Here is a 19,335-nt window from a genome sequence, read left to right as displayed (position 1 = left end):
CCGGCGATGAAGACGAGGACAGACCCTGGACCAAGGCCTCTGGAGGTGGGTCTTCCAGGGGGTGGGAAGCCACTTCAGCCACAGCATGCTCCACCGTAACGGGTGGCGGTGGGGCCTCACCCGGTGGTGATGGGGGAGGCCTGCTAACCGTGGCTTCCGGCATCCTGCATTCGGAGCCTGCGGGAAAGGGGAGCCCTTGAGCCTGGTGGTAGGCCCAGGGGGCCCAAAAGTCCCACTGCTGTGGTCCGTGGTCCTGGCCTTGGTGGTCGGCCCGGAGATCTCCACCGCTGCATGCCTGAGAGGCGACCGAGGGCTGGCGAGAGGGCCATGGGGGGGCAGAGATGCTCAGAGATTGCGCCGTCGATGCCGCCAGTCTGTCCCTGGACGGTGCCGGGGATCGGTGCCGGTCGTCACGGTGCCGGGAGCGAGAGCGGGACCATCGACTGTGTCGGTGCCGGGAGCTCGACCACGATCTCGACCGACGGCGGCGGGAGCGGCTTCGGGAGTCGCGGTGCCGGGAACGGTACCGGGAGCCGGACCTCCTGCGGTATCGGCAGTCAGGTGACCAGGACCAGGAGCATCTCCGGGAGTGCGACCGGTACCGCGATGCTGAGCGGTACCGGGACTGCGACCGGCGCCGAGACGGGGAGCGGTACCGCGATGGTGATCGGTGCCGGGACCGGGATCGGCATGACGGCGACCGTCTCCGGGATCGGGACTGAGACCTGGAGCGCCGTCTATCCCGTCTGTCAGGGGACGGGGGCCGCATCATAGCCGGCTTGCCCGCTGACTGAACAGCCCGCACCGGCGGTGCCGGGGGCCGGAGGCTCGGTGCCTCTGTGAGCTCGATGAGCTCTCTTGCCGTCGAGAAGGTCTCGGGCGTGGACGGGAGAGGTAGCTTGACCGCGGTTGACACCGGGGAGCAGGGAGGTACCGGACTCAATGGCTTTTCTTGGGGTGCCGGAGTCGACGTAACCGTGCACGACTTGTGCACCACCACAGTCGGTGCCGGAGGTGCCGGCGGTGGCTGGGTGAGCGGTCCCGGTGCAGGAGGCTTAGAGGCCGTCTGCGCCGTCTTCCGTTTTCTCGCCGGAGAGAGGGAATGGTGCCGGGACGCCGGTGCCGGCTGTGGAGCTCGAACAGTCTCGGTACCGGACCGGCTCGGGCCCGCTAGTGCGCTGCACGCCGAGGAAGACTTCGGCGCCGCCGGGGTTGGCGCGGCAGGGCATAGCGCCGACTCCATAAGGAGCTGCTTCAGCCGAGAGTCCCGCTCCTTTCTAGTCCGTGGCTTAAACGCCGTACAGATCGGACACTTGTCTGGCCGATGGGACTCCCCGAGGCAGTGCAGGCAGGAGTCGTGCGGGTCCCCGATCGGCATGTGCTGCTGGCAAGCCGAACAGGGCTTGAACCCCGGTGCCTTGGGCATGAGCCCGCACCGGCTGTGGAAGAAGAGGGGCGAACCCCCCTAATTCCCATACTACACTATATCTAACTAAACTATTTAACTAACTTAACTAACTTAAGTAACTTAACCAACTATATACACTTAGCAAACGGAGAACACTAGGGCTGTGGAGGTAAACAGAGCACTCCACTGTTCCAACTGGCCGTCACGGGCGGTAAGAAGGAAAGGAGCGGACGGGCCGGCTGGGGTATATATCCAGCGCTATAGCAGCGCCACTCCAGGGGGCGCCCAGCCGGCCCGCCGGAGTTGCTAGGGTAAAAATGTTCCGAGGAGCCGTGCACGCACGGCGCGCACACCTAACTGGAATGCATAGGAGCAATCACTCGAAGAAGAATGATCCTTCCGGCCTTAGAACCTGTTAGTCTATTTAATATAAATCTAAGTCTATTTTTCAACATTTAATATACAAAAACCAAGACTTAACTGTATGAGCTTGACTCACTGTTAAAAATGCCTTAATCCTGAAGTGTAGTTTTTGTTTTGTTTCATATTTGTACTGATTGACTTGCATTCAGTTCAGAACTAAGCAGAGGTGAAGAGGGTTCCAAAACTTTTTGAACTTATTCAGTCATTGCTCATTCGCATTTGCTACATTGTTTTGTTTTTGAACTAACTGTGCCAAGAAATTTCCCCAGAAACAAAATCTCTTTGGCCTCAAAATAGAAAGAAGAATTTTTGCACACACTAGTTTGATATCAAAAGCTTAGCTGAGTACCATTGCTAAAGTTATTCCCTATTTCTCATCTGCGATCTGAAACCCTGTCCTGGAATGAAAGCCCAGCCTGCAGATTGCAAACTGCTCTTCTGTTCATGCAGAGGTTTGAAAAGATTCAATAATAACTGGTACATTATTGATAAATCAGCAAAAACAGCCACCACACACAATCTAGTTGAAGCATTTTTATAGTGAATAACTCAACATTAAAAAGAGAAAAAGGTAAAAGAACTTGACCCTTCAAGGACCCATTGAGAACTGACCTTGGGAATAACATACTGTTTGAGATGAACATCTCTAGTCACGGCATGTGGCAAACCTAATGGGACAAGATTGATGTATCTCTGGATTTCATGTATCACAGCATCTGTGTAGGGCATCTGGCTTCGATCCACCATGCAGGGGCTTCGGCTTCGGCCAATCACATGGTCAATCTCTTCACGAACTTTCTCTGTCATCGGATTAATGAGGTTTAACAATAATGATAAAGAACAGGATTCACAGAGATTTGCTCACCATTGTGTCACACTATATGCAAATTGGGATTATAACAAAACTGGTCAGTTTGGTGTTACAGAAGCTACTGATCATGGCAGCTATGACAAAATGCAATAATATAATTCCAATGCAGTGATTTTACTCATGCCCAGTTATGATACAAACTAGACATAATGGGATATTACCACAAGTGCATATAACCAACTGCTCAGCAAGAGATTGGTCCTAAACCTTTCCTCACCAAAGTCAATCATCATTGTGCAGATGGAGGAAGCTCATGAGGTGGGAATTCACCCTGCACCTGACTGCTCTGTGCATAGTCTCTAGCACTGGCAGAACTTTGATTTAGAACCTTACACAATCCTGACACTGACAAACTGACTAAATCTGAAGACACAATGACATTGCCATTTCACATGCCTGGAGTGTGAAAGTATCTGTGACTCACAGCACAGGCACCACACAGTCAGTGACAGCAGAGGCTCCCACTGCATTAATTCCTCCCCATGCGTGGGAGCCTCAGTACTGATCTGGATTTGAGAGATGAATTCAATCAGAATGGCCCATTCAGCCTTTTGGACCCTTTGCTCAGACTATCAATATGGGGACAAGTAATGTCCGTTGTAATGGTGTTACCTTCTATTTCTGGGTATTTCAGAAGAATCAGGAGTCCAAATTTCATGGTGATGCTGGTTGTCCCCGTTCCAGCAATAAATAACTCTACTGTGCTTCGTACCAAACTTCCCACATTAAAGTCTGACTGGCCATTCTTTCGCTCCTGCAAAAAGATTTGGTGAAGATCTTTGATTCTTGACAGTAAAAGTGTAGAATATATTCAGATATTCATATATATTTTCTTCTACCCAACAGATGACCCACCTCTGATCATTATAAAAATCCCACCCATATGCCAATTGCACTTGAGATTTCAGCATCATTACTGTGGTGCATTGGGCCTTTTCTGTCCAATAAGGTGATTTTTTTTCTTTACATGAAGGAGGAGAGCAGAGCTTAACCATTATAATGTATGTTCCTTGGGCAGAGACCATGTGTCCCCCTCAGGTCTTCTCCAAAGCCATGTACTCTGTTATTGCTTAACAAATTAATCCCAATGATACATATAACCCTCTCCACAGTAAAGAGGAAGGGCTACTTCCCTCACATACCTCTTCCATTTTGATGAGGAAAGCATCGATAAAGTCTCGAGGACAGCTGGAATCCAGAGACTCTTTGTGCATATTGACTCTCTCCAGAACAAATCTGCTGAACTCCTGAGCATTTTTAAATAGCTTGTGGTGAGGCCCAGGCATGTAATCCATGAGAGTCGGGAAAAAATTGTACAGCTGTAAAGGGTGAAAGAAAAACACAGCTGGATTTATCTGGACACAACAGATAATCATAGCGTTCACACAAATGACTCACTACAGCAGCACAATACAATACTTCTGTGGCACCTTTTTATCAAAATGGATGCAACATAACGTTGCAAACTCTACTAAATCAGACTACGCAACATACATAAATTCCTCACAAGCAGTGCAGTGACATTGTGGCACTCTGTACTCCTAAGCAACACCCTGGAACCCCATATTCACCACTCTCATATAATTATAATATGTTTAATGCAAAGCATACCCTGCAAGATATACGAAAAATCATTATCTGCTGAAACACATTTTTCTGTCCAAATGTGCATGTCATTAGTGTGGATCAAGTTATGAGATTTTGCTGTACGGTTGTGACTGAAATATATACAAAGAAAGCAAACCACTCACAGGAAGGTACTTGAGGACAGAGTGTACCCAGTGACCACTAATAAACAGGAGACTTGTAATCAAGGCATTTACATTTCAAGGACAGTTGCGCAAGCACCACACAACAGGGACTACTGGACCCCGTCACCCCATTGCACAATACCACTCCAGCGAGATTCTCAACCAAGGGACTCTGGAAGCTCTCCAGGACATGCTGAGACAAGTGTCTTCTAGGCACAGGGACTAAGGATATAAAAGAGGGAACAGTGGCCACATATTTTGGCCCCTCTCCTCCCACAACTCAACATCTGGAAACACATCTGGAGGACAAAGACTTTGAACTGGGGAGGTGGTCCTGGGCTGGAGGAGAATTCCAGACTGTGTATTGAAGATCTGTAACCTGCTTGGACTATCTATCAGGGTGAGACCCTGCTTAATTCAACTCCTGATTAGTTTCTAGAACTTAGATTGTGAGCTCATTTTTATATTTTTGGTAACCATCTCTATCCTTTATGCCTACCATTTATAATCGCTTAAAATCCATCTTTCTGTAGTTAATAAATCTGTTTTATATTTTACCTAGAACAGTGGGTTTTGGTTGAAGTACTTGAGAAATCTGCTTAGAAACAAAAACTGGTGCATGTCCTCTGCACATTGAGGGAGGGGCAGACTGCGTTATAAACGTATATTGGTCAGGCTTCTGACCAGGGCAGGGAGAAAGGCTGGGGAGCTGGTGGGAATTGGCTGGAGCCTTGCTATTGTTAGTTCGTGAGTGGCTGGGAGAAGCATTCATGTAACTCAGCTGGATGTGTCCCTGTCTGTGGATTGCTGTGTAGGTACCTGCCATAGGTTTGCAGCTTCTCATGGCATCACAGGTGACAGGGCGCCCAGGTTGGAGGGACAGAGGTTCGGCAGTACCACAGTTCCAGGTTGCACCCCAGGGACCCCGTCAAAGACATTCAGTTATATCAGCTAAGACACACTTCATTTCTTCCAACATGAAACCATCCCCACTATACACATCCTTTTCTTGGGGGGAAAAAACAAACAAAAAAACCCACTCAAGCAGGACTGGCTCTAGGCACCAGCTTATCAAGCAGGTGCTTGGGGCGGCCACTCCAGAGTGGGGCGGCACTTTCAGCTTTTCGGCGGCAATTCGGTGGAGGGTCCCTCACTCCTGCTCGGAGCGAAGGACCTCCCGCTGAATTGCCGCAGATCGTGATCGTGGCTTTTTTTTTTTTTTGGCTGCTTGGGGCGGCAAAACCCCTGGAGCTGGCCCTGCACTCAAGTGTCCAACCTTAGCTCTGACCACAGATTTTCTTAGGCAGCAATAAACCATTATAGACTTTAAAAGGAAAATACACTTTAGACTTCCTGAAGTGACAGTTAAAGGGTCTCGTGGTGTAACTCCATTTATTTTGACTGAGATATGCCAGCGGAGAGTTTAACCCTTCATTGTGCAATTGGTGAGGTTTTCGGGAAAGGGGTGTGTGTGGTGGCTGGCTGTGAACTGGAAGTGAAAGGAAGTTTACTTTGGAGGTGAAGAATGTGATCACATTCACCTATCACATTGCAAAACTGCTAGGGCATGTTTTGATATTGATGTTGATATCAGTGTTTTTATTGGTGATTTCCTTGATTTTTACCAATTGTGTTGATAGAGAATGTCCTCAAGCAAACTTAATTCTGAGCTAATGAAGTGTTTTGTGAGGGAATTTAAACAACCCATGGAAAGAAGCTGGAGGATCAGTTTGGTAGTAGCAGAAGCCTAATGAGGAGAAGGAGACCGTTTTGGGAATCTGAAATCACAATTGTTTAATGAAAATTAATACACCTCTACCCCAATATAACACAACCCGATATAACACGAATTCAGATATAACGTGGTAAAGCAGCGCTCCAGGGGGGCGGGGCTGCGTGCTCCGGCGGATCACAGCAAGTTTGATATAACGCGGTAAGACGTTTTGGCTCCCAAGGACAGTGTTATGTCGGGGTAGAGGTGTAGTTAAAGAAACAAAATCTCTGCCCCTGCCCAGTATAATGGAGAAGAATGGAATAAACCTCTGAACATACCGCTGTCAAGGGAGAGCGCTGGAGCTTGCCATTTTCCTCTATGATATTTATTAAAGTCACAAACTTCTTATCTTCATAGTCAAACCGGTCCCCAAAGACGATCGAGCAGATGACATTGGAGACGGCATGGGTGAGGAAGAGGGTGGGGTCAAATGGCCGCCCTGGAGCAAAACAAAACTAAAAAGAGTCAGTTTTAATTCAGTGTCTTCACCCTCCGCATCAGAGTCACTGGCAGCACAGTGATGTTGTGGATCCCCAACCACAGGGAAAGGCTCAAGGTGGGGCTGATAGCAATATTCCCTGGGGAGGATGGGTTAGGCCTGCCCCAATCCCACCTCCTACCTCTCACACACTAAATTAAACACTTGCCACTTTTTCTGCTGCTGATCAGTTTTCACTCTGTCTGCTCTCTGCCTGGCACACTCTGGTCTGACCAGGGGGCATCAGTGACTCTCTGAGTGACACCTGCATGTCTGTCTTGGGGTCCATTTCACAGAAAGGATCCCAGCCCTTTCACAACAGGATCCTGCTCAGAGGGCTCTGCCTGAGCCACTGCTTGTCTTGTTGTAGCATCATCACTAACTCCCAGAGCGCAGCAATCTCCCCTTGGCACTGCCAGCCCGGGCCGTGCCGTGTAAATACACTGTTGTTGTGCTAGGGAAGGAATAAAGGCTCCCAGCACAACAGCAGGGGGATGGGTCTGCTTTCCGCCTTCAGAGTGCACTAAGCAGGCCCCACAGCTCAGCTAACACAGATGGGGAGGCTGAATTTCCCACTGGCTCACCAGTGACATTGTAGCTTCCATTTCAGGTTCTCCTTTCCTCAAAAGCACAAGGAACATACAGGGCTGCTAACTGAGAGCTAATCTGGGGCTGCAGCATCAGAGAGACCAGCACAACATTCCTGGGAATTATGGGCACCCTCTGACCTGAGAGTACAGTGCTCATGGGGAACATCCAGAAGCAGCATTTCATGCACCAGACCCCTGCTCATGTCCCTCACCCGTCGATTCTCTTTGACTCATTCCCAACAGCAATAGCTGCCCCTTGGCTCAGAGTGCACAAGCAGCAGAAGCAGCAGTAAAGTGGCTCTCTCTTCTGCCTGTACCATGGGCGGGGAAGGGTCTCAGTGCATTCTCCTCTGCCACTCACAATTCTCCCAGATGGGCAGAGCCAACTTTAATTTAGCCCTTAATGTTGCATTAAATATTGCAAGAGGCAGATGATCTTGTGGCTAAGACACTGGCATGGGTCTCAGTTCCCCATCTCTAAAATAGCAGGGAAAATCATTCATTTCTTCCACTGGTTTCATTCATGTCTATTTAAGTTGTACGCTGCTTGGGGCAGGGATTGTCTCAAACCATTTGTTCCAAAAATCCATACGCAAAGGATCCCCAATATCAGCTGGGACTGTTAGACATTACTGGAATATAAATAATTATTTAAGAGTGTCACTGGTACTGATACAGAAGAGCTCTGATATTTCATATTTCTCAGCAGAATCTCAAGTACAACTGGTGGAACAGACAAAGACATTAAAGCCAGAATAGCAAAAGCCAGACACGTCCTTGTAACTCTAAATCCAATCTGGAAAAATACAAATCTTATCTCCTCAACTAAACTTCAAATATTTAGCACCATTGTAAAGTCAGTCTTACTACATCGTGCTGAAATGTGGAGACGTATTGAGACCTTATTACCTATACTCTGAGTTCTTATAAACAGCTGCTGTAGACAAGTCCTCAATATCAGAAGGGTAGAAAAAAAATCACAAATGAAGAACTATGGAGAAAGATTAAACAAAAACTGATGGGACAGGAAATTCTGGAATGCAGCTGGCTAGAACATACATGGACAAAAGACTGGAATAATATAATAAGACAGGCGTTGGACCCCCATGGCAAGAAGCAATAAGGTAGACCATGAATAACATGAACATGCACAACATAAGCAGAATTGTTAGTTATCAAATTGACATTGGAAGAAGCTAAGACTGCAGTAGGAGACTGGCAAAGATGGAAGCCCCCAGGGAAGGCCCTATTTTCCGCAAGGAATGAAGAGGAATAACATAAGAAAAAATGAGTGTCATGTAAATGTTCACAGTGATTTCAAACATTCCTATGGAGCCCATCACTATAGAAGGGAGGTGCCAAATGTGTATCAGACGTCTAGCTGAGAAAAAAATGAGAAGCAGCAAACTGTAGGCCTCGGTGTCTTGTTAATCCAACACACTGGGAACTAACCTGCTCTAATATGGCTCACTATGCTGGTCTCTATAGACAAATACCTTCCCTTTGCTCATTAATCACAGATCACAGGGGAGAAAATGTGAGAAAGAAACAGCCAGAAATGGTCATCTCTGGAACATTTCACCCATCCTTTCCCATTACATTAACACAGGTTGTTATATGTGCAATTAATGGCTTAAGTTATAAGACGTTTGAACTAAATGTCATGAAAAATAGAAAGACAAGAGTCTTTGACTCCTCAAATTCCAACAGACATGAAACAATCCCCACCGTGTGTGTTTCTGAGCCTTTCCACCAAAAAATGGGTTTCCTCCTGGATACGCGCCTCAATGCTTTTCTTCCCCATCCCAAAATTTCTCAGATTAGTGAGGGCAAACCGACGGAGATTCTTCCACCGCTCCCCATTACTGAAAACAATACCTGGAAAAGGGAAGAGAACAGAAATGAAAGGAGGGAGGGCCAGACTCAGTTTGCCTATTTGAAAAATACCCAAACATTGGTGAGTCAAAGGTTCAACTTCAATTTAACTGATATTGTGCCCGTTTTCTACTATGGAGATGACATTACAGCTACATTGTCATTACTGTTCTCAGCATTGCTGTCGCCATGTTAGACCCCGGACATGACATAGACAAGGTAGGTGAGGTAATATCTTTTATTGGATCAACTTATGTTGGTGGAAGGGACAAGCTTTTGAGCTGCACCGAGCTCTTCCTCTGGTCTGCAGCAGTTAATTATAGTGTCCAAGCTAAAAACAAGGTGGCACAGACTACAAAAGAGTTTCACACTTAACAGAGACACTGTTTTTATGGCCCACTGCAACAATTTATAAGACACCCTACTGACTACTAACCCCCCATTATTCCACCACTGCAAAGGTGTTAATTGGCCATTATATCACATCTTTTCATGTATTTATACCTGCTCCTGTATTTTCCACTCCATGCATCTGATGAAGTTGGTTCTAGCCCAAATACATTTGTTAGTCTCCAAGGTGCCACAAGGACTCCTCGTTGTTTTTGCTGATACAACCTAACACGGCTACCGCTCTGAAATCTTAACTCTAGCATTTCCTAACTTCTGAGTGCTTGACTTTACAACCTTAATAATGTTCCTTTCACATAGTTTTTTTCTGTGTAATCAAATAACTACGCTGAAGGTTGTTTTTACAGTCACTGTGATAGTAAGATAACTATACTTCACTTAATGAATAAAGGAGATAAAGGACTTCCTGAAAAGAACATCTTGGCATTTCCATATTTATTACTCCCTCACTTTTTATCATGAAAGGATAAAAAAAAATCCTTCTCTGCTCATGGAATCTACCTAGTTAGTGAGGACAGGGGAGGAAGAGGATAGGAATTCGTGGTTTGTTCTGACCCTTTTTGCCAATCCAGCCCTCCTCTCCTGGTTTTAGTCTGCACTTTGTAAAGTAGATTGGCCTGGTTGTTACTTCTCAAAAATCTGTAGTGATATGCTAAGAACCATTCAGGTCAGTAAACCAGTGGTGCAATGGAGAATGAGCTCTTTCCTGCACCAAGACTATTTATCCAATTTTTACTACTGCATTATTGAAACTTTTCTCTTCTCAATTGTGTTCTCCCCATACAGAGAACATCAGCTCTATATGCTGAAGTTATTCGAAATGTACCTGGTTCCAGGGCCATTTTTTCAAATAATGGCATACTTCCTCTTCCACTGAATTCCTCCCCGAGACCGATCAGAGCTTCCTTCATAATCTCATATCCATACAGCACCACAACCCGTTCTGAGCCTAAGTATATTGTGAACATTGAGCCGTACTTTTCACTGAGCTGTAAAAGTTTAGCACAAAGACCAATAAATTTTAACTTAGATCCACTTATTTAGGATAAGAATTTGAGAAGATCAAATTATAAATTGACGAATTGCTTTCATGCCACTGAGCTAATACTAGGCAGGTTTTACTACTGATCATCATCCAGAGTTGGCCATTTCAGCCCAGATCCTCCAAGGTATTTAGGAGCCTAACTCCATGGATTTCAATGAGTTACATACCTACATATCTTGGAGGATCTGGGACTTCCTGACTTTTCAGTGCTTCATTTTGTTATCCTCAAATTTTAAACATTTTTCCCTATAGATGTGTCTGAGTGCTCCCAAGATAATTCTGTCTGTGTTATACAATTATCTCATTATAAGAGCAGACTGCATTAATATGGGGCCTTTCAATGTTGATCTTAAGCTCTATGTAAAAATGACACTTTTAACTCCACAGAAATGCTGCCTGTGTTTATTCAGTCATGGCAGCTGATTTGACAATAGCAAGAGAGCGTTTCCCTTCATTTTACTTCTGTCAGCCCTGCAGAGCCAAAGACAGACAGAAGTGAGATTCTGTTTCCCCTTTTATATCACCAACAGAATTAATATTCAATTTCCAGTTGATTACACCTGTGCAAATCAACGGACAAACACATCTGTATCTCAGGGCATGATGTGAAGACATTGAGGGTGAACAGCTGTAACTGGGGGCAGAATTTTCCCTGTACAATCCTCATTATTTGAGATGATTTGCAAGAAGGAACAAATCAAACCTGTCTGTCCAATCCCAGGCTGTGTTTGCAGAGCTTGCTAAAATGCCAGAACATGCAACAGTACAATATAATTTCTTCAAACCTGAGCTGCAGTTTCTGCCTTATCATCATTTTGTGATGGAGGCAAATATCATTAGAGCAATTTTACAGATGGGAAAATTAAGGCACAGATGGGGTTAAGTGACACGCCCAAGAGCACACCTGGAGTCTGTAGCAGAGGTAAGCATAGAACGCAAGGCACCTGATTGCCAGTTCCTTACGTAACCTACGAGACCACTTTCTGCACCCTGTGATAACTCATACACATTTCAGTGCAGCTGCGGGGGGCGGGGGAGCACTCTGGATTAGCTGTGAATAAGAGCCCCTCTAATATGAGCAATATATTATCACCAACCATTTACATCTAGCATCTAAGATTGATTGTTTTGTGAAATAAGAAGTCAGAAATTTGAGTTGATGTGGAATTGCCACCAGCCTAGGCTTAAGCCAGGCTCTGCTTAATGTCCACCTATAACCCAGCAACTGATACCATAAAAACACCCTTACCTCATCTATATGTTGGGGTAAATTCTTCGTAGTCAGCTGCAGTGTGTTCCCTATGATGGGAAAAGCAACAGGGCCAGGAGGCAGCTTCCCGCTTCCAGACATCTTTCTCCATGCTGAAAGGAAAAGAAGGCAAGAAACACAAATCACCAGGAAAACAGTTGTTACTCCCAGAGGTTCCATTGCAGAGTGCAGCAATTATTCTGGGTTCTAACAGGGGGTTACTTTGTATTTCAGACTCCTCAGTTTTTATATTCTACACAGAAAAAGGGGGTGCAAGCAATTAGCCAATAGGAGCTCTCAGTTCCTCTGAGTTAACAAGATAAACTCTGAACTAACAATGGTGACTGGAGCTCTCACACTAGGAATGAATTCCTTTGAACCTTTATTGGTATATAATCTCTGTTTGCCCTTGTGTACTCACTGACAGAGCATGACAATTAATCATAAACTGAATCCCTGTCAAACTGCCCAAACTATCATGAAATCATCCTCTCTCTGCACCCATCAGGTTAAATGTTCCTCATCGGCTTAGTACCTCCTGGAACATTATATACATATAATGATGATTCCTTTTCATGTTGCTCTCCAGGATTTAGCATATAGATCGATGAGCAGCAGACACTTAAGAAAAACACCAAGCTGAATGTTTGATAAAAATTGAAACTGAATCCTGAACCTTTTTGGAGATTTCACAAAGTCTGGTTAACATTTCAAAAATGGTGTGATCCTCCCCTCCCCCTTATATTGAACCTGTATAATTCTTGGTTTCAAACTGAAACATAAAGACTCTGAGATGCAAGACTTGACGTGACCTGGAAGTCAGTGGAAATATTCCCATTTATTTTAATGGGATTTGATCAGGGTCCATGATGCGAAAGGACCAACTCCTCAGGTCAGGGTGGAGCTTAAAAGAAAACAAGTGGTTTCAAAGTTTTTAAATGCAGAGCTAACATTGAGTCAAAAGACTTTCAGGCAGAAGAATCTAGATCCTCTATTCTGACATCCTGGGTATAACCAATAGCCAGATCTTCCAGAAAGGCACCAAATCTCAATGTGAAGACCTCAAGAGATGGACAATTCACCACTTGGTAGTCTGTTCAGTGGTTAATCACCCTCAGTATTAAAAACATGCCTCATTCTAATTTGAGTTTGTCTGGCTTCCACTCCCTGTCACTGGGTCTTGTTCTGCCTTTTCCCTCTATATTAAACAGCCTTTTAATAGCTGCTATTTTCTCCCCTTGAAGGTGTTTATTCCATATAATCAAGTCACCTCTCAGTCTTCATTTTGAGGAGCTAAACAGAATGAGCTTTTCAAGGAGCTCGCTATAATTTTTCAACATCCTTTTAAAAATGTGGCTACCAGACCAGTACACAGAGGCAAAATCATACCCCTATTCCTATTCACTGCTCCCCTGTTTATACACTGGAGGACCACACAAGACCTCTATGCCACAGTGTTACACTGGGTGTCTAATATCACCAAACAACCTTAACTCTGCCTCCATTTCTCTAAGACTTACGTTTTCTTCACTGTAGCACTCTTTTGTCACACCCTAGCCACAGACTGCTATGTCTGATCTACACTTAAAAATTAGATCACCTTTGCTATGTCACTCAGGGCTATGAAAACTTTCTCTCTGAGCATCGTAGTTAGATAACTTTAACCTCCATTGTATATGCAGCTAGGTTGAGAGGAGAATTTTTCCATTAACCTAGCTACCACCTCTCAGACAGTTGGATTAACAACACTGACAGAGCAACCCCTTCTGTCAATGTAGGAACCATCTACACTGCAGCTCTAGAGTGCCATAGCTGCAGAGCCGTAGCGCTTTTAGGGTAGACATAACTTAGGACAGTGATACTCAATTAGATCTACCCATGGGCTGATTTGAGAATTTTATGACAAGAGATGGGCCATTTGCACAGAAGACTCACAAAATAAAAAAAAAATAAAAAATTCAGCTGCCTATAAATAAAGGCCTTGATTGCAACATGAGTATTAGCATTTCTATCTTTTAACAACATTTATAAATCATAAATTATCACCTTTGCTTTGGTTTCCAAATGGAGCATGAGACACAGCAGAGAGTGCTGCTTCCCCCCACCCGCAGTCACCCCCATCGCTCTCTCAATGCCAGGAAGCGGGGGGTAATTTTCTACACCACATGATCCATTGCTCCCATACAAAGGGACTGCTGTCCCCACCACCTGAACCCGGATTGCGCCACTTTCAAATTGGATCAGGGTACGTGCCCAGCTGGAAGAGCATCCCACCCCTTACGCAAGAAGGTTCAGGATTGGGCCCCATTCTCATCTCTTCCTGGTGGGGGTCCCCCACGGAGGGGAGGCCAGGCAGTGCCCCACGCCAAGCATAGTTGCTGCTGGGGGTTGCGGCAGTTGGGATTGCAAGCACCATGGTCGGGTCAGCAGACCCCAGCTAGAGTGCAGAGCTGCCTCCCTGCATGGCAGGGCCCTACTCCATCTGCTCCATGTGTCTGCTCTGCCTCCTGCAGCACCAGGGCCATCTCCCGGAGCCTCCTGTGACGCTGCACGCCATACGATTTTATGAAAATATGCTAATGAGTGTGAATATAATGTAACTGGAATATGCTTCATGCAAAAGGTCTCTTGTAAAGTATCATTACAAAGCTTATAATCTACTGAGTGTGGTCATCCTATTTGTATAAATGTATCACTCTTGTATCTGAAACTAGAAATATGAACTATAACTCTGAGGTCCTATTGTAGTTATGCAAAGTGTGGGCCATTAATGGTGGTTTGAAATCTTGATGGCTCCCATCAACCAGGACAATTGACTGTGGATGGCTCTGTTTGCTTGCAGGCCTTCCTATGAGTCAGGCTGGGAAGAATGAGGGTTTGGAGTCTTACAGTGACACATGATCATGTCACCTGAACTGGAATCCATCTCTAACCTGGTGCTTTTCCATTAAGGGTACGTCCAGACTACCCGCCAGATCAGCGGGTAGTGATCGATTTATCAGGGATCAATATATCGTGTCTCATCAAGATGCAATATATCAATCCCCGAACGTGCTCCTGTCGACTCCGGAACTCCACCAGGGTGAGCAGTGGTAGCGGAGTCGACGGGGGGAGCCGTGGCCGTCGATCCCGCACCGTGAGGACGGGAGGTAAGTTGAAATAAGATACATCGACTTCAGCTACACTATTCCAGTAGCTGAAGTTGTGTATCTTACATCGACCTCACCCCCCCAGTGTAGACCAGGCCTTAGAAGGAGCAGTGGGAACGCAGAGAGGCACAAAGGATTCCCGCCTTGTGCAAAAGATATATAAGGGGTGGAACAGAACAAAGGGGGCTGCAATAATAAGAAATCCCCTAGCTACCTCCTGAGCTGGAACAAGGACTGTACCAGGGGAAGGCTTGGGCCCAGACTAGAAGGGGTCCAGTCTGTGATAGAAGCTTATTGAAACATCTCTGAGGGTGAGATTTTAATCTGTATTCAGTTTTCTTACTGCATTAGATTTAGACTCGCATGTTTTATTTTATTTTGTTTGGTAATTTACTTCGTTCTCTCTCATTACTTGGAACCACTTAAAGCCTACTTTTTATATTTAATAAAATCACTTTTTACTTATTAATTAACCCAGAGTATGTTTTAATATCTGGGGGGGGGGGTGCAAACAGCTGTGCATAAGAACTGCCAAGCCCTGGCAGAAATTAAGCACTGGCTGGCAGGCCCCAGGAAGCCTTGGCTGGCCATCTATTGAGTATCACTGCCCTAGGAGACTGTAAATAAGGTTTATTTCAATGATCTTGGAGAGATCTAGTGCATGACCTAACCTAAGATATTGAATAGATATTCATACCCACATAAGGTTTTCAGAACAGGAGGTGAGATGCTGAGGACTCAATATGGGTGATCATGGCCTTTGAGGGCCCTTCTTATTCTTAATAATGATTTGTATCACAATAGCCTGTAGAGGCCCCAAGGAAGACAGGGCACAGTTGTGCTAGGGGCTGTACATACACACGAAGTGGGAGGCAGTCCCTGCCTCAAAGAGCTCACAGTCTAAACAGGCCAAACATAGAAAAAGTGGGAGAAAGGAGGTATTCTTATCCCTATTTTAGAACTGGGGAAGTGGGCTGGTGCTCCCCCCACCACCCTGTCAGGTCCCCTCTGAGCTGACCTCCCTTGTGCCCCCCACCAGCACCACTGGCCAACCAAAGCCATAGGTGTGAGGACTGAGAGAAGGGCTTGCTCTCAGCAGCTCCCCAGCACTTCCTGCAGCTGAGGAGCAGTAGAGCCCAGCATGAGGAGAATTCAGCCTAGCATTGCCAAAGGGCAAGCAGTAGCCAAGAGGGCAGAGTCCACCAGCAGGCTGGACCCTGGGGCATTCACTTCTCGGGGCAGGGGATGACCATGTTTCCACTACTACCATCTTTTTGTGGTCTCCACGAAGAAGGGCCCCTTCAATTCCCAGGTAATATGTAATCGGTGAAATTTACCCCTTCTGTCCCGGCTGGGTGTTTAGACTATCCATCATGGCAGCACCTGTCCCTCACCACTTCGTCTGACATCCAAAGCAGGTGGACTGACTCCAGAGTGCAGTTTACAGATAGACCATGGGCTGTTGCTCAGTGTTTGTGTAGCAGAGCAAACAGATACACATCCTTCCATGTGTACTTTGTGAGGGGAGTGTGCCTGGTTCACATGCAGGGACCTTCTTACACTGACCCACCCCTTTGTTACTCAAGACCAGACTACCGTAATGTGCCAAGTGAAGCAAGGCTGACACTCATCTCAATGGCATTTCTGTATGTGACTGTCTGTCTGTAACATGATAGCTCCTGAATGCTACAGCCGATAGATTCCGACATTTCAGGGAATGTTCTGGGCCTCAGTGAGCAGAAGTCTACTGGTTTGGGTGAAAACTGGCAAAAAGGAAAGGGCTACACTGGGGAGCCACAAAGCCCTTGGGCATCTGGTTTGCAAAGCCAACAGCTTCAGCCACCTCTGTCACTGTCCACAGGGCAATGTACCAATGGATGGCAGCCATTACCACCTTCCAACCAGCACCCCTCATCTCAGCTCTGCTGATCCGTCCAATGCAGATTTCAGATGCTGACACCCTAAAAGAAAAGAAAGGAACAAAGAAGAAAGGAAAAAAAAGGAAGAATGGTGGAGGGAAGGGGAATGGGAAGGCCTGGTGGAAGGGGGCAGTAGGGGTGCACACAGAGACCCTGGCGTGGGAGGCAGAATGGGGACAATGGTCTGGGGTAATGCAGGGGCACAAGAGAGCCCCAACCAATGTTGGGAAGGGTGAAATTGGGGGTACACAGAACCTCTGGTGGGGGAGAATGAGGGACCCTGGATGGGGGGAAGAATGTATGAGGAAAATAGGGGAGGGAAGAGAATGAGAGGGGCACACAAAGCCCCTGGCTTGGGGAAAGATTGACAGACCATGGTGGGGCTCAGGGGGCAACAGGGGATACAAAGAGCCACTTGCATGAGGGAGGGGGTGGGGGTTTTCGGGAGTCCCTGAAATAGAGGAGGAAGGAAGAATGGCACGCAGGGAGTTGGGAGTATAGAAGAATACAAGGAGCCCTTGGTGAGTGCCGTACACTCAGCCTATAGAAGGAACAAAATGTGCGACCCTGTAGTGTACTGAGGCTACACCTTGAAATCACCCAGTGTCTGAAGCTGGTGTTAAATGTACTAGCCTGATAAACAGGAGGACCTTGATGCTGAGAACATATTGCACCAACCTCCAGGACCGGACCAGCTGTAGGATCTTACTGATGAGCAGACTGGCGTCAGGATAAACCCTTTATTATGGACAGAACTAGGTATAGAAATGAGATAGCGAAACTTTCCACTGTTTTCTGAGTAGCTGCAGCCTGCCCTGCCAGTGGCTGCTCTGTTTCTGGCCCAGCAGGAGACGTGTCACAGGAAAGCAGAGACAGCAGCTAGAGGGCAAAGGTAGCATGCCACCTGTACACTTCCTGGAGGAATTATTCTACAGCACAGCAGCTGCCTGCACGAGAGCTTCCAGGTGCAATTCAAGGGGCTGGTTTTGGCCTTTAAAGGCCTAGCTGGTCTGAGCCCTGGTGACCAAGAGTCCTGCCTGCCTCCCTGACCATTCACCTGCAGCTTAGATCAATGGAGGTGCTCAGCCTGAAGTGCCTGTGATACAACTGGGATGGCAGTGCTGACAAGGGCCTTCTCTGTGCAGCTTTTGCTGTCCCAAATGAAGGGGCTTCCATCACTTCTGCCATCCGTAGAATTCGCTTTTCAGAATTGTTATGTGAGATTCAGCCAAAATGTCTAGGTTTTACTGGGCTGTATCTCTTCTTGTGGCTCCTAGTTACATCCTGAAATCTCAGGAGCTGCTCTCCCTCCTTGCTGTGTAAACCCCTCAGTTACTTATCATGGCTTTTACAGCTGAGCTGTACTTATGTAGTGATTTTAATCTCTCCTCTTCTGTCAATGCCTACTGGCCTCTTCCTTGTTTAGTTTTAGTTGAATTCCTGTCAGTTTGGTGATACCTTTTTGGCACTAAAATGCCTCTGCTGGTGGGCAATGACCTAACTGTGATCTCACAGATCCTTCTTAAATTCCCCCTACCACTTCGCTAACTTATAAGGTTTCTGTGCACACAGCCCAAAATTACATTGGCTTCATTTCCTCTGCAGTTGAATTGCAAACTCTTATCCATTTTGCTGCTCTCTCACACACACACACACCAAGTCTTTTTTAGTGCAATTGCTTTACTAGTATTTCTCCTGCACAGACTACCTGCTCTGGACTCACTCCCCTGAACTGGTTAGCTTGTATAGGTGGCTTTGTCTACTAATGGAGATGGGGAACCAAGGACAGATGGGGATGGAGCTATTTTATGGGCCAGGGGCTAAATTCTGCTCTCATTTACACTCATGAAAATCCAGAATAACTCCACTAACTTTGGTGGGGTGATTCTAGATTTATAACGTGCAATGAGAGCAGACTATTGCCCTAGACATCTAGTAGGTGCTGTGATAAACAGGGTTTTTACAAAGTTGACCAGATTCTTGGTCAGTTAGTGGCAGATCTCAGAACAATGCTTTAGGCACAAGATCATCCTTTTCCACAATCTCAACTGGCTTAATGGCTCAACCTTTCTTGTAATAAAGTGACTGCCTGACGTGCACATAAAACAAGCATCTCATCTCGGAACATCGCAATTGCCAATGAAGAGATTTCCATAAGGGCTACAACCTGACTATCCCTGAGCTGCTCTGGTCTGCAGTGATGGACATTTCCTTCTTGAGGTCACATCAATCTCTGCAGGCCATGTCACTCATATGAAGAGCTGCTGCAGTAAAACGGGCACCTCACACTTCATCAGAGCTGATTCTCCCTTTGAAGACTTGACGACAAGAATAGACCCTGTATCTCTAGGTCTCTGACACTGCTGTGCTGGAAACTGCAGGGACCCCTCAGCTA

At 46.2% G+C, this 19,335-nt stretch overlaps 1 protein-coding gene across 4 annotated transcripts in view; it reads right to left on the bottom strand.

Annotated features, from left to right (window-relative positions):
- Window positions 1–19,335, bottom strand: part of LOC120368851 (cytochrome P450 2H2-like) — a 68,321-nt gene that overhangs the window by 11,177 nt on the left and 37,809 nt on the right. For 3 of the 4 annotated variants that reach the window (XM_039481515.1, XM_039481516.1, XM_039481517.1), the window contains 7 exons: window positions 11,873–11,985; window positions 10,405–10,567; window positions 9,024–9,173; window positions 6,506–6,666; window positions 3,845–4,021; window positions 3,315–3,456; window positions 2,444–2,631 (listed from right to left, as the gene is read on the bottom strand). In XM_039481515.1, coding sequence (XP_039337449.1) covers window positions 2,444–2,631; window positions 3,315–3,456; window positions 3,845–4,021; window positions 6,506–6,666; window positions 9,024–9,173; window positions 10,405–10,567; window positions 11,873–11,985 — 1,094 coding nt within the window. Of the gene's footprint in view, window positions 1–2,443; window positions 2,632–3,314; window positions 3,457–3,844; window positions 4,022–6,505; window positions 6,667–9,023; window positions 9,174–10,404; window positions 10,568–11,872; window positions 11,986–12,208; window positions 12,232–19,335 lie in introns of those variants that run through there. The other variant, XM_039481518.1, reaches the window with a different exon arrangement.

This window comes from Mauremys reevesii, linkage group 7 (genome assembly GCF_016161935.1).
Source record: "Mauremys reevesii isolate NIE-2019 linkage group 7, ASM1616193v1, whole genome shotgun sequence".
Taxonomy (NCBI): domain Eukaryota; kingdom Metazoa; phylum Chordata; order Testudines; family Geoemydidae; genus Mauremys; species Mauremys reevesii.
This window is presented reverse-complemented; position numbering and strand designations above follow the sequence as displayed.